Source organism: Marmota monax, unplaced genomic scaffold (genome assembly GCF_021218885.2).
Source record: "Marmota monax isolate L192 unplaced genomic scaffold, Marmota_monax_Labrador192_F-V1.1 WCK01_AAM20220418_F8-fsc00232, whole genome shotgun sequence".
In the NCBI taxonomy this organism is placed as follows: Eukaryota; Metazoa; Chordata; class Mammalia; order Rodentia; family Sciuridae; genus Marmota; species Marmota monax.
The window spans coordinates 2,348,240-2,361,617 of NW_026695232.1; the positions used below are offsets into that span (position 1 = coordinate 2,348,240).

The 13,378-nt window shown below is 38.7% G+C and overlaps 1 protein-coding gene across 1 annotated transcript; it reads left to right on the forward strand.

The window, feature by feature from the left end:
- The first annotated feature begins 2,729 nt into the window (after positions 1-2,729).
- Snrpd1 (small nuclear ribonucleoprotein D1 polypeptide) lies at positions 2,730-13,029 on the forward strand. The gene is made up of 4 exons (XM_046438541.2): positions 2,730-2,882; positions 5,544-5,620; positions 8,920-9,111; positions 12,854-13,029. The coding sequence occupies exons 1-4, from the start codon at positions 2,869-2,871 to the stop codon at positions 12,928-12,930; spliced, it is 360 nt and encodes a 119-aa protein (XP_046294497.1). The 5' UTR covers positions 2,730-2,868; the 3' UTR covers positions 12,931-13,029.
- Positions 13,030-13,378: the final 349 nt, after the last annotated feature.

Here is a 13,378-nt window from a genome sequence, read left to right on the forward strand (position 1 = left end):
ATTGCAAGAGCTCAAGTATTTTAATATTGTTTAGGGGAAAGAAAATAGATTAAAAGGTAGGCGAAGCTGGATAGGATGGCATACAGCTGTCATCCCACCTATTCAGGAGGCTGAAACAGGTGTATAGCAAATTTAAAGCCAGTCTCAGCAACTTAGTTAGACCTGGTCTCAAATAAATAAAGGGCTGAGGATGTAGCTCAGTGGTAGAGCACCCTGGGGTTCCAATCCTAGTACTGGGAAAAAAAAAAGGCAAAGCTCAAAGTGGAAAGGGACTTGGGATAATAAGGAGGAGTACTCTGTGCTTATTAGAGACACTTCAGTAAACAATACATACAAGTTCTCCTTCCTTATAAAGCATACATTCTAATGGGGAAAGCACTTAGTTATTTCATCAATATTAATTGAGAGCATATGGTTTTGGCATGCCATGACTCCCCATCTTGAGTCAAAATCACTATGTTTGCCCAAGTGACCCTGGGAAGTTTTCCCCAAATAATTTTCCAGCATAAGATGAATGGAAAAAAGTAAGAGTAGCATGTGGAGTTTTGTGACCAGCACTTGGCACCAGGAGTGTACCTGACTCTTTGATATTAGCCTGATATAAATCAGTCACATTCTGGCTTTGATGAAGTGTCTTTGGTCTTGATCACTTGATAACCCCCCTGTCTTTTAACTCATATCATAGGGATCCACCTAGTCTTATTGCCACCCAGGACCACACTTCTGTCTTTGGGAATTGAATCTAGGGATGCTTTACCTCTGAACTACATCCCTAGCCCTTTTTATTTTTTATTTTGAGATAGGGCCTCACTCAGTTGTTTAGGGACCCTCTGAGTTGCTGAGGCTGGCCTCATATTTGTGATCCTCTGTCTTCAGTCTCTAATAGAATATACTCTGTATAATCCTGGATCTGTCTCTTTCTTCAGTGTCACAGTACCTTGGGGTTAGTTCTCATACACAGGGCTGTTCTGGAACAAGGGCACATTATATGCAAAACATTATTCTAGATGCTACAGTGCTGCAGTGAACAAAACACACATAATTCCCCGCTTTTGGTTTACCTTCTCATTCCAGGCAATAAATAAATGCTAAGAATGAAACAAATATGATAATAAAGTAAAACTATCCAACTTTCCATGTCAATGGAAATATTTTATATATACACTTTACTCAGAGCTACCTATTATTATTAAGTACTTATTATTATTTGGTACCAGAGATTGAACTCAGGGGCACTTAACCACTGAGCCACATCTCCAGCCTTTTTTAATATTTTAAGAGAGACAGGGTCTTGCTGAGTTGCCCAGGGCTTCCCTAAATTGCTGAGACTGCCTCAGCCTCCCAAGCTGCTAGGATTACAGGTGTGTGCCACCAGGCCCAGCTGCTGTTGAGTAATTTAACTGAGGTTATATAATTTACATAACCACACCCAAGCACTTTTTCTTTTTTTTAATTAAGGGGCTTATTAACATCACCATGGATTTTGGTTAATTTAAAAATTCTCTGTCCTGAGACTGGAGTACTAGTTCTAAGGAAATTTCCAGTAGACCCAGGGGCTACAATCTACCCACATACAAAAGGGAAGAATATTTCATACAAGGGTCTAATTGGATCAGCTTAAATCCCAATCTAATTGTGGTCAAGTATTGGACTATCGTCACTGGTATAAAGGATAGAGTCAGCTCCCACAGGACCACATGAATAGCCAGAAAAATAAGAGGAACTTTTGGGAAAAGAAGAGATAGATGTAGAGAAGGCAGACACAAATATTCATTCCAGCCATGATACTGATATTGCAGTCCATGGACTAGGGGCATCTTCCTCAACTAAATACTTGTTAAAAATGCAGAATTTCAGGCCCCAGGACAAGTGAATCAGGATTTACATTTTTAAATATCCATTTAAAATTTTAATCTATGCACATTAAAATTTCAGAGTTCTGGTGATTGAAGATACAGTCCAGACAAGAGATACACTTTTTTTTTTACTACTGGGGATTGAACATAGGGGTGCTTTAATCTCTAAGCTATGTCCCCAAGCCCCTTTTATTTTTATTTTGAGACAAGTTCTTGTTCACTTGCTGAGGGTCCTGCTAAATTACTGAGACCAAACCCGTCTACAGATACAAATTAAAGCCATAATTTTGGAGATCACTTATCAGAAAAGTATCCACAAAAAGACTACAGCAGTTAGACCCCAAGCACTCCAGTGGGTAATGGTTCCACAGAGAAGAATGAGCCATGGAAGGAGCCCTAAAAATAAGTTAGTGAGAAAACCAGGTGTGTTGGCATCCTGGCAGTCAAGAGAAGAAGGTGTTTCAAAAGCAGAGTGTTTGAATTAAATGGTGCGGAAATGGTAAGATGAAAGTAGAACGTTCTGTTTTGGAGCTCAGAACTTAAAATGCAATTAACAAGCTAAAAGTTTTGACTTTCTTCAAATACATTAAGGAATGCTAAGGTTCCTGCTGTTGGAACCGAGTTAGAATTATCCTTTGGGCTTCCCTTAGAAATTTTCTTCGTTCAGAGGAAATTATATTCCGTGCTTAGTCACCGCGCCCTGCTGTGAGGCCAGCTGAAGGCGACAGACCTACTAGGAGAAAACTTCCTCCTAAACCAGCCTCACGCCCACAACAGCCGTAAAAGCAGTCCTCCAGTCGCCAGGGGCCGCCGTCGGGCTCCTCGCGGCCGGAAGGGAGTGTGGCCCAGCACGGCCTTGGGGTTTCCGCCGTACGCTTCAGGGTTCCGCGCGCTCTTTACGTCCGGAGCCTCCGGAGTAGGCGTTTCCGGCCATTCATAACTCTTAGTTGGTGGGTCTTCGCTTGTCTGATATTGTGCACTATCGGACCGAGGAGGTAACAGCGCCGCTACGATGAAGCTCGTGAGGTGAGGATGTGACCAAGCGAGGTGGGACCGTGAAGGGAGGATTTGGGCTGGGCTCAGAAGCTGGGCTGCTCCGAGGCGGGAAACCGCGTGCGTGCGGCCTGCTAACGGCCTCTGGCGCCCGCCCCTCCCGCGCCCATATTGGCGGCGCCGAGGGTGCTGGAGTCTGGGTCGCACCCGGACCCAGCGTGTCTTCCAGTAGGTGAGTGTGAAGGCCTAGCCGTTTCTTGTCATCTAGTGTGTAGAGGCCTTAAACGCCTGACGTCCAAGTTCGCTTTCGGTTAGTAACCACTTTGCAGTGAGTGCTTGGTTCCAGTAGCTTAGAAGCTGCATGAGGCTAACTGGAAACAACGACACCTATGTGCAAGTCAAAGAGGAACTAATTCATAAATTTGCGACTTTAAACATTTTTTACAGTCTCTAGATTATTTCTCATTTAGGATACGGTTTTGATTTATGAGGATTTTCCCAGTATAGAGTCATCGTTTTAATTGTGGCTGACTATAAAGATATTTTTCAGATATTTCTCCCGTGTTTTCTGTCACTGTGTCAGTTGAGTCTACTGAAGACTTGGAGGCCTGGAACATAGGAGCAGAGAGTTGCAAATAAGTTGCAAATTCAGCAATTATAATTATTTAGCTAGTTTCTATTTTGTTAAGTCAAAGATTGTTGTCCTCGATTAGTTATTGGGCACCTGTTACACTGTACATGGGTAATAGAATTTAAATATTTATTTTTTAGTTTTAAGGGACACAGTACCCTTATTTTACATTTATGTGGTGCTGAGGATCGAACTCAGTGCCTCAAGCATGCTAGGCGAGCACTCTACCACCGAGCCACAAACCCAGCCCGTAGGTGATAGAATTTAAAAAGCAGCATATCTGCCATTTTGGAGCATTATGTGTAGTCGTGAAGACAAATGAATAGGCAGTTTCTGTGTTTGAAATAACAAGATTCTGTGGAATTTTGTGTTGGGGGGGCAATTTGTAGAGGAGGCAATTAAGATTAAGTTTCAGGGTCTTCCTCATAGTTTCCCGCAGCCCCATTCAATTTTTATTTGAACTATAATATTGAGTAGAAAGTTTCAGAATTTGTTCATACCTGCTAGTCTAAATCATAATCTTTTAAAATTAACTTTCAGTAGTATACTTTTTGATTCAGTTCTCATTTAAAGATGTTGTTATGATGGGATTTTCATGTAACTTTTTTTTCAGTTTATTTTACTTTAATTTGCTCTATTTAGTTGTACATGACAGTAGAATGCATTTTGACAACACCATACATAAATGGAGTATAACTTCTCATTCTTCTGGTTGTACATGATGCCTAGGGTATAATGTCCAGTTCATTCTACTATCCTTCATAACCCCAGATCAGATTCTCTTCACTCTCTTCACTTCCCTCTACTTAACCCAAGGCCGCAAATATATAAATTCTCCATCCCCCCTCCACCACCAATTCTTTTTGGTACTGGGGATTGAACTCAGGGACACTCAACCACTGAACCACATCCCCAGTCCTTGTTTGTTTTATTTAGAGACAGGGTCTCACTGAGTTGCTTAGTGCTTCACTTTTACTGAGGCTGGCTTTGAACTCTCCTGCCTCAGCCTCCCAAGCTGCTGGGATTACAGGTGCATGCCACTGTGCCCCGCCCCCAAAGCATCATTTTTAATGGTTATGCTTAATCTTGTTTTGTATCTTTGGTACAATATAGAAATGAAATTTCTTCTTACTATAGAATGTATTCTGTTCTGTACCTCAGTTGGGACCATCATTTTTTTCCTCATCGTTTTCATAACTGAGGGGGAGATTGATTACTTTTCTCCTGATCTTCCTGATGTCTGATAAACTTCTAGTTTTGCCAATTATCAAGAAGCTGTTTGACTGTTTTCCAAAGTGATTGTACCATTTTTTGTAATGTGTTCTATTTGCCCTTCATCCTCATCAGCATTTGTTGTTGTCAGTCTTTTTAATTTTGTTCATTGGGTGTGTACAGGTATCTCCTTTTAATTTGCATTTTCCTAATGACTAATAATGTTCAGCACTTTTTCACTTCTCCATTGGTCTCATGATTTTTACCCCTCCTTGGACACTTTACCACTGAGCATGTTTCCATCCTTTTTTATTTTGAGACAGGGTCTCTTCCCAGTTCCCAATCTGGCCTTAAACTTGCAATCCTCCTGCCTCAATTCCCAAGAAACTGGGACTTTAGGCCTGTGCCACTGTGCCCAGCTATCATGAATTAATTTTAATTTCTTAAAAAAATTTTGGTACTGTTGATATAAACCAGAGAACTTTAACACTGAACTACATCCTCAGCCCTTTTTATTTTTTATTTTGAGATAGGAACTCACTAAGTTGCTGAGGCTGGCCTCAAACTCGTGTTCCTCCTGCTTCGGCCTCCTGAGTCACCTGGATTATAGATGTGTGCTATGTGCCCAATGCAAATAACAGTTTGTGTTAGGATGCTAACATTATTCTTTGTAAGTATTGAGGGTATAGTTCAGGGAAAGCTAAAAATGTTACACAGATTACTAATAGAAATTAATGTGAATAGCATTTAGCAGATTTTCAGCATCAGGTAATTTTATCCTTTCAGCTCTATAGATAGGCTTTTGAAGTGTTAAAGGTAAAAATTAATGGTTTTATTCCTATTTTCCATAGATTTTTGATGAAATTGAGTCATGAAACTGTAACCATTGAATTGAAGAATGGAACACAGGTCCATGGAACAATTACAGGTATGGAAACAGTTGGAATATTTAAATTTAGACACTTCTTTTCATTTAGGTCCCCCCCCCCAAAAAAAAAAAAATCTCTGCTTGCAGACCACAATTCTTTTTTGGTTTCTTAATGAACATTGTCCTAGTTCTAGTATAGATCTGCAATTTTTTGTGAGTAAATTATTTAATTGACCTTACGTGGCCTTACCTTAAAGGCACTTATGCTACAACCAAACTGAATTCCTCAGGTATCCCGTTTTCTTGCTTTTCTGACTTTATTTGTGTGTGTTCTTCTGTATTGAATGTTTCTTTCAGAATATATTATAGAGCTTTTATTTTCATTGGGATTGTGTTCCCTGTTAGATTGTAACATTTTTGAGGATGGAGTGTGGAGTTTCCCTGTCTCATTATGTTGTGTAAAAAATATGTGGACAATGAGGGGGGTGTTAGGAAACCTTAACTTGATCTACATAAGGCAAGTAGTATTCACATAATATTTTGGAGTATTTTGTTTGCTCACAGTAGGTTTTCCAAAATTTTGCAGAATTTATTTCTTTCTCTCTTTTTTTAATTATTTTTGCTATGTTGGGGATTGAACCCAGGGCCTCCCACATGCTAGGCAAGTACACTACTAAGGTATATCCCCAGCCCCCAAATTGCAGAGTTTTCAAAAGAATTGATGGGCCAAATGAAAGACAATACTCTTGGAGCATATGTTTCCATTCTCTAAAATACTGAAATTTTATATTTGTATCTGAGTAAATCAAGAAAAATGTAAAGTATTAAACTGACATTACTGGTGATCATATTACAACTTTACAAGTTGCTATGGAAGGAAATTAAAACAGTATAAGGGGGGCTGGGGATGTGGCTCAAGCGGTAGCACGCTTGCCTGGCATGCGTGCGGCCTGGGTTCAATCCTCAGCACCACATACAAACAAAGATGTTGTGTCTGCCGAAAACTAGAAAATAAATATTAAAAAATTCTCTCTCTCTCTCTAACTCTCTCTTTGAAAAATAAAAACAATATAAGGTTGTAATATAGTCTTAGATCATACTGCGAAAGTTTAATTGCTGTCCTGTTGAAATTCTGCAACTACCCCAGTGCAATAGTGCATACCTGTAATCCCAGTAACTCTGGAGGCTTGAGACAGGAAGATTGTAAGTTCTAGACCAAGCCTCGGCAACTTAATGAGTCCCTAAGCAAAAATTAGTGAGATCACGGTCTCAAAATTTTAAAAATAAAAAGGACTGGGGATGTAACTCATTGTTAAGGGGCCCCTGGCCATTCCCAGTCCCTCTCCAACCTCCTCCACTCCCTATACCCCCTTGGCGCACCCCCTTTCACCCCAAAAGTAGTTTCGAGTGTGTTGCTGGAGGTTGAACCCAGGGCCTCCTATATACTAGACAAGCATATACTACTGAGCCTTATCCCAAACTCATGCATTACTGTTAATTTTTGCAGCATTGGGGATTGAACCCAGGGTCTTGCACATGCTAGGCAAGTGCTCTACCACTGAGCTACATCCCCAGCCCCAGAAATTTCATAAGTAGTGATTCAGTCTGTTCCCTCAGAGCACTGTTTTAGGTATTATGGAGGAGACAATGTTCTTCCCTCGTTGGAACCAGAATCTAGTGGTGGAAGTCATAACCTAAATAATATAATGCAAGTTTTATCTAATATATAATAGGCACTTAATAAATGGATGTCCTGCTGGGTGCAGTGACAAACACCTGTAATACCAGTGATTTAGGAGGCTGCCACAAGAGGATTCCAGGTTCAAAGCTAGCCTCAGCAACAGCAAGGCTTTAAGCAACTCAGTGAGACCCTGTCTCTAAATAAAATACAAAATAGGGTTGGAGATGTGGTTCAGTGGTTGAGTGCCCCTAAGTTCAATCCCTGGTTACCCCCCTCCCAACAAAATAAAATAAATGAATGAATGTCCCAGCGGTGGGGACAGTTATAATAAGTTGAGGGAGCAAATTTGGTTAAGAATCCTATTCCCAGGCTGGAGTTGTAGCTCAATGGTAGAGTGCTTACCTAGCACTTGTAAGAAACTTGGTTCAATCCTCAACACCACATAAAAATAAAATAAAGTTGTTATGTTGTATCCATCTACAACTTTTCTCTCCACACCGACAAACCACTGTTAAAAGTTTCTTGTATCATATACGAATACATACGAACGTAAATAATACATATTTATTTAGTCACCACAACAGGGACAGTCATACTTTACCATAAAAATAGTTGGGATTAAATTAAAATGACTTATGATGTGCTTCCTGTAATGTAGACAGAGTTTATTCATTTTCCCCCTCCCCCTGCATGGATCAAGGTGTTCAAGAAAATAGAATGTATTATGAGTATATTAATTTCAGGAAAAAAAAGAAGTCTTGTTCTTCTCACTGGAAAGGAGGAGGATAGGATCAGTAATACTGAAAAAAATTAGGCAGTTTTGGAAAAGTTGAGAGACTTCTGTTGTTTTCTGATCTTAGCTTTCTAAGGCAAGAAATTAGGTAGGTCTTTGGTTATCCCATTTGTTCAAATATAATTTCATAAAGGCATCAATAATCAGGTGTTTCTGCTATAATGCCATATATTCATTCTGAAAAACCTTGTTTTGTGTTTTACAAAGTCTCATACTAAAAATAATGGCTTACTGAGAAAAATAGGTTGGGAAAGAACACTCAAAAATTTTGAAACTTTGTAATCAAAAGCATTGATGATCTTTTTTAAAAATATAGTCAAGAGCTGGGGCTGTAATTCAGTGGTAGAACACTGATTAGTGTGCATAAGGCCCTAGGTTTGATCCCTAGCACTGCAACAAACAAACAAAAACAGTTAAAAAGATAATCTTAAGTTCCTAGTAATAATAAAAAATACTGTAGACTCTATAGGACTTTATTTTCAAAACAAAGATGAGAATAGTTGTGGCATGTGGTGTATGTAAGTTACAAAGACAGAGAACTGCCAATAAGCACCTTTCAAACTTGGAATAGGAGAAGAATACAAGGCGTAAATGGACATATGTAACAATCAGGGCCCTCTAGGGCTTGCTATATTCACTTCTATAAGCATACCTAGCTGTGTAAAACAGTAGTATGGCTAGGGAAAAATCTCACTGAAGGAAAGATGGCTGATTTACATTGGCGTAATTCCCTAATGTACTCATTGCACGTGTGCTAAATTCTGTCGAGAAACACTGCAAAACAGATGTGCTCTTACAGTACAGTATTAACTGTCGCTTGACAAATTAATTGGTTGCCTTAATTATTGTGCTAATAATAATGACTATGCTTTTTTTCTACTTTAGGTGTAGATGTCAGCATGAACACACATCTTAAAGCTGTGAAAATGACCCTGAAGAACAGAGAACCTGTACAGCTGGAAACATTGAGTATTCGGGGAAATAACATTCGATACTTTATTCTGCCAGACAGCTTACCTCTGGATACACTACTTGTGGATGTTGAACCTAAGGTGAAATCTAAGAAAAGGGAAGCTGGTAAGTTTGAAGGATTATAAATGTTTTAGTATGCTGTTTTAAATCCTAATGCACTATTCCAAATACAACATTTGTGAACACAGGTGGTTTTGTTGTTGTTGTTGTTGTTTTGTTTGTATGTGGTTCAAAGTTTCCTGTATTTGCAATGAGTGCATATAGTATTTATTATAGCTCTTGGTGTTATTATTTAAAAGATTATTGCTCTTTTAATATCTTGTACCTTTGTGCATGGCCTGATCTCTTCACACTAGAAGATTTGGAGATTGACTTTATGCCTGATATTTTAAAATACCTTAATGACTTTGCATAGAATCCCCCTTCTTTGTTTTTTCTCCTCTGTTGTTGTCCTAGGTGCTTGTCCCTAATAGTTAAGAAAACTTGCTAGTTAAACTTCCATAATTTCTTTCCTTTTGCTCATTCTCATATTCCTACTTTGGAACCACCAAAAACAAAAACCACTTCTGACAGTTTTGGTTTGGTTTGGGTTTTGGTGCTACAGGGGAATTTAACCCAGGACATTTCACTATCTAGCTACATTCCCAGCCCTTTTTTATTTTGAGACAGGGCTTCACTAAGTTGCTGAGGTTGTCCTAAAACTTGCAATCCTCCTGCCTCAGCCTCCCGCTAGATTACATATGTGTGCCACCATGCTGGCTTCTGGCTGATTCTCTCTTTTTTGGTACTGGGGATGGAACTCAGAAGCACTCCATCAGTAAGACACATCCCAGCTCTGTTTTGTATTTTATTTAGAGACAGGGTCTTACTGAGTTGCTTAGCTTCTTTCCCTGTGCTGAGGCTGGCTTTGAACTAGTGATCTTCCTATCTCGACCGCCTGAACCTCTGGGATTATAGGCATGTGCCAACATGCCCAGCTGATTCTCTAATTCTTATTTTTTCTCTCTTGTTTTTTCTTTGCCTTTTTTATTTATTTTCTGAGAAATGTTCTTATTTTTAAATTTTATTTATTTATTTATTTGTAGTTTTTAGTTTTCAGTGGACCTTTATTTTATTTATTTATATCTGGTGTTGAGAGTCAAACCCAGGGCCTCACATATGCTAGGCAAGTGCTCTACCACTGAGCCACAACCTCGGCCCCTGAGAACTGTTCTTGACCTTTTCAAGCATCCTCCCTTAATCATTTTTCATAGAATCTTGTTATTTTGTGGATGTAGTGCTTTTTTTTTTTTTTTTTTTCTGGTAAGGTTAATCTTAGTTTTGCTTTTTTTAAAGTTTTATTCTGTATTTGACATTGTTAGATCTCTCTGTTTCTCTGTGTGTTTCTGGGTATCTATCTGCGTGTCTGTGTGTGTCTCTCTTTGTCTTTTCCAGTACTGGGGATTGAACCCAGAGGCACTCTATCATTGAGCTACATCCTAGCCCTATTTCCTTATTTATTTGGGGTGGGGAGTACTAGGGATTGAAGCTAGGGGCACTTAACCACTGTTCCACATCTCCAGTCCTTTTTTATATTTTATTTAGAAACAGTCTTGCTAAGTTTCCCAGTCTGGCAGCCTCCCAAGTCTCTGCAGTTACAGGCATGACACGGTTGGACTTCTCGACTAGTGGGTCTCATTGTGAAGTTGTCCCAAAGTAAATGCGTTCTTCACTAGGAGATCCAAAATTTCAGGATCTCAAAGTCTTTTGTAGTGCTGTTTTTCTCAGCTCTGCTTCCTTGGGATAAGTATCTTCAGCCAGCTTTATAGAAATAGGGCTGGGTGTTTTGTAGATATTCATTTAATATAGTGACTTTGAGACTTTTTTGCTCTGTACCCACAGAAATATATTTTGCATCTTGACTTGCTTATACCTATAGCTGAAATAAGAGTCTCATAAAAGTTTAAAAATATAAAAGTAGTGGTCTTTTTTTTTTTAAATTTTTTATTAGTTGTAGATGGATAACTATTTTATTTATTTGGTGCTAAGGACCGAACCCTGTGCCTCACACATGTTAGGTAAGCGCTGTGCTACTGAGCCCCCCAAAAGTAGTAGTCTTAATACAAATGTGGTTAAGTTTCCTATTCTCTTGTCTTTTGGTTAAAAAATTTTTAAAAACCATTTGGTTGTAACACATACCTTAAAAAAACTTTTTTTAAACCCTCTTCTCCCTCTCAGTCCTGTGCTCTCTACTTAGCAAGTATTTTTGAATCTGAAGTCTTCTGATCTCAAAAGAGATTTATTCTGCCTTTTCTTTCCTACTTACCTGTCAGGGAAATAATGATTAGCTTTCCAGGATGAGGAAGAGGAGTTCCAGTCTGACTGATTCACAGGAAGAGTACCAATTTTTGTTTGTTTGTTTTCAGCCCCCTACTTCAAATCATCTCATCTCCTCCTTCCCAGGTCCTAGGTTTTTCAGAAGTCATTTCCTTTACTAAACATTTACAGAGGCCTGGTGATGTAGCTCAATAGTATAGGACTTACCTAACATATATAAGGTCCCGGCTTTGAGTCCCAAGCTTGGGGATGGGAGGGCGGAATTTACTGTTCCATCTACTTTCTGACTAAACATTTTTTGAAGTCTTTAATCCACTGTGTTTTTTCTGCTTTTCTTTTTTTTTTTTTTTTTTTTGCATGTGTGTGGTGCTGGGGTTCAGCTACTGAGCTGCATGCCCAGCTCTCCTTTTCTATCATGAATAGTATTTCAGAAAGAATTGGAGATAAATCTGGTTGATCTGCATTACTTTAACAGAAGACTTACTCCTTAATGCTTTGAATCAGTGTGTATGACTAGAATCAGTGCAATGATTCTAAAAATTTTGGAATGCAATCCATGTCAGGTATTTCTAATATTACTGTCTAAAGATAAAATAAGCGTATTTGTATGACAAGTCCTCTGTCACTGTGATATTCAGCTAGGGTTACAGTGACCAGGTGTCAAGGATATTGCTATATGAATTCAAGTGGAAGATTATGATTGGACTTCTAAGATTCTAAAGTTATGAGATTGTTATTTGATGTAGTATGTTTAAATTTTCTTGGCTTTGAATTAACATAGTTGGAGTATAGTGAGTAACCAAAAATCTGACAAGGTTTTCATGATCTGTTCCACTGATACGTTCTACTATTTTGATATCTCTTCAGTCTTCTATGGGGTCCAAATCATTTGTTTCCTTTTGTTGTGAAAATAAGATATAAAGAAAAATACTTTTAAACTTGACAATTTTCATGGTAAATTCAAGTAAAACAAATATAACTGTCTTTGCACCAGCAGTTCTTCATTCTGCATGATGAAGGGGGCATTTGCTTTGAAGTTTAACACATTTTGAGAGAAGCTGAGTTTTCTTTCCTATAGCTGCTGTAAAAGAAGTTGGGCCTGGTTGTAAGTTGTGATTACAGTGTAATCCCAACAGCTTGGGGTTGAGGCAGAAGGATCACAGATTCAAAGCCAGCCTGAGCAATTTAGCAAGACTGTCTCAAAAAGAGGGGAAGAGGGCTTGGGTTATGGCTGGTCCGTAGAGCACTTGCCTCACTTAATATGAGGCACTGGGTTTAATCCTCAGCACCACATAAAAATAAATAAATAAATAAAATGAAGGTATTGTGCTCATCTGCAACTAAAAAAAGAAGAGGGGAAGGGGGTCGCTGGGTATGGTGGTGCATGCCTATAATCTCATCTACATATGTTTCTCAGTACTAAACTGCAACAGCAGGAACAAAAAAGGGCTATAAAGTTGTGGGAGGCTTGTATGTAAATGCTTTTTGTGGTGACCAAAAGACAATTTACCTTGCTTTTCTTTTCCCTCAGTTGCAGGAAGAGGCCGAGGCCGAGGTAGAGGAAGAGGACGCGGCCGTGGAAGAGGAAGAGGGGGCCCTAGGCGATAATGTGTCTCTTGATTACTGTTTGAAAGTGATAAATGACTTTGAGATTTTTTTGTACAGGTTTTGTTTGTTTGTCAGTTTTTAATAAACATAAGTGTGGGACAGAGTTGTCTGTTGACTATATCAAATTAAAATTCCAGTTGTTTCCTGTACATTCATGAAATTAACAGTGAAAACTAAGCAATTTCATTTTTAAATGATTAGTCTTTAAATTAGTTTGTTTTTGTGGTGCTAGAGAATCAATCCCAGGGCTTTACACACATTAGATAAGTGCTCTACCACTTAGCTACATCTGCAGCCCCAGTCTTTAATTTTTTTTTTTTTTCAGTCTTTAATTTTTTTAACTAAAATTTTTTTCGCAGTGTATATGCATGGAATATATATATATATTTAACATGTATTGAATATGCCTTTTATTGTTTTACTCTGATTTTATTGCATGAAGCCTATC

What these genes read in the sequence shown, in the direction of transcription:
- Snrpd1 (XM_046438541.2), top strand. An exon ending in GGTCCATGGAACAATTACAG is followed by an intron (nt 5,621 to 8,919) that starts GTATGGAAACAG and finishes TTTCTACTTTAG; the next exon opens with GTGTAGATGTCAGCATGAAC. An exon ending in ATCTAAGAAAAGGGAAGCTG is followed by an intron (nt 9,112 to 12,853) that starts GTAAGTTTGAAG and finishes CTTTTCCCTCAG; the next exon opens with TTGCAGGAAGAGGCCGAGGC.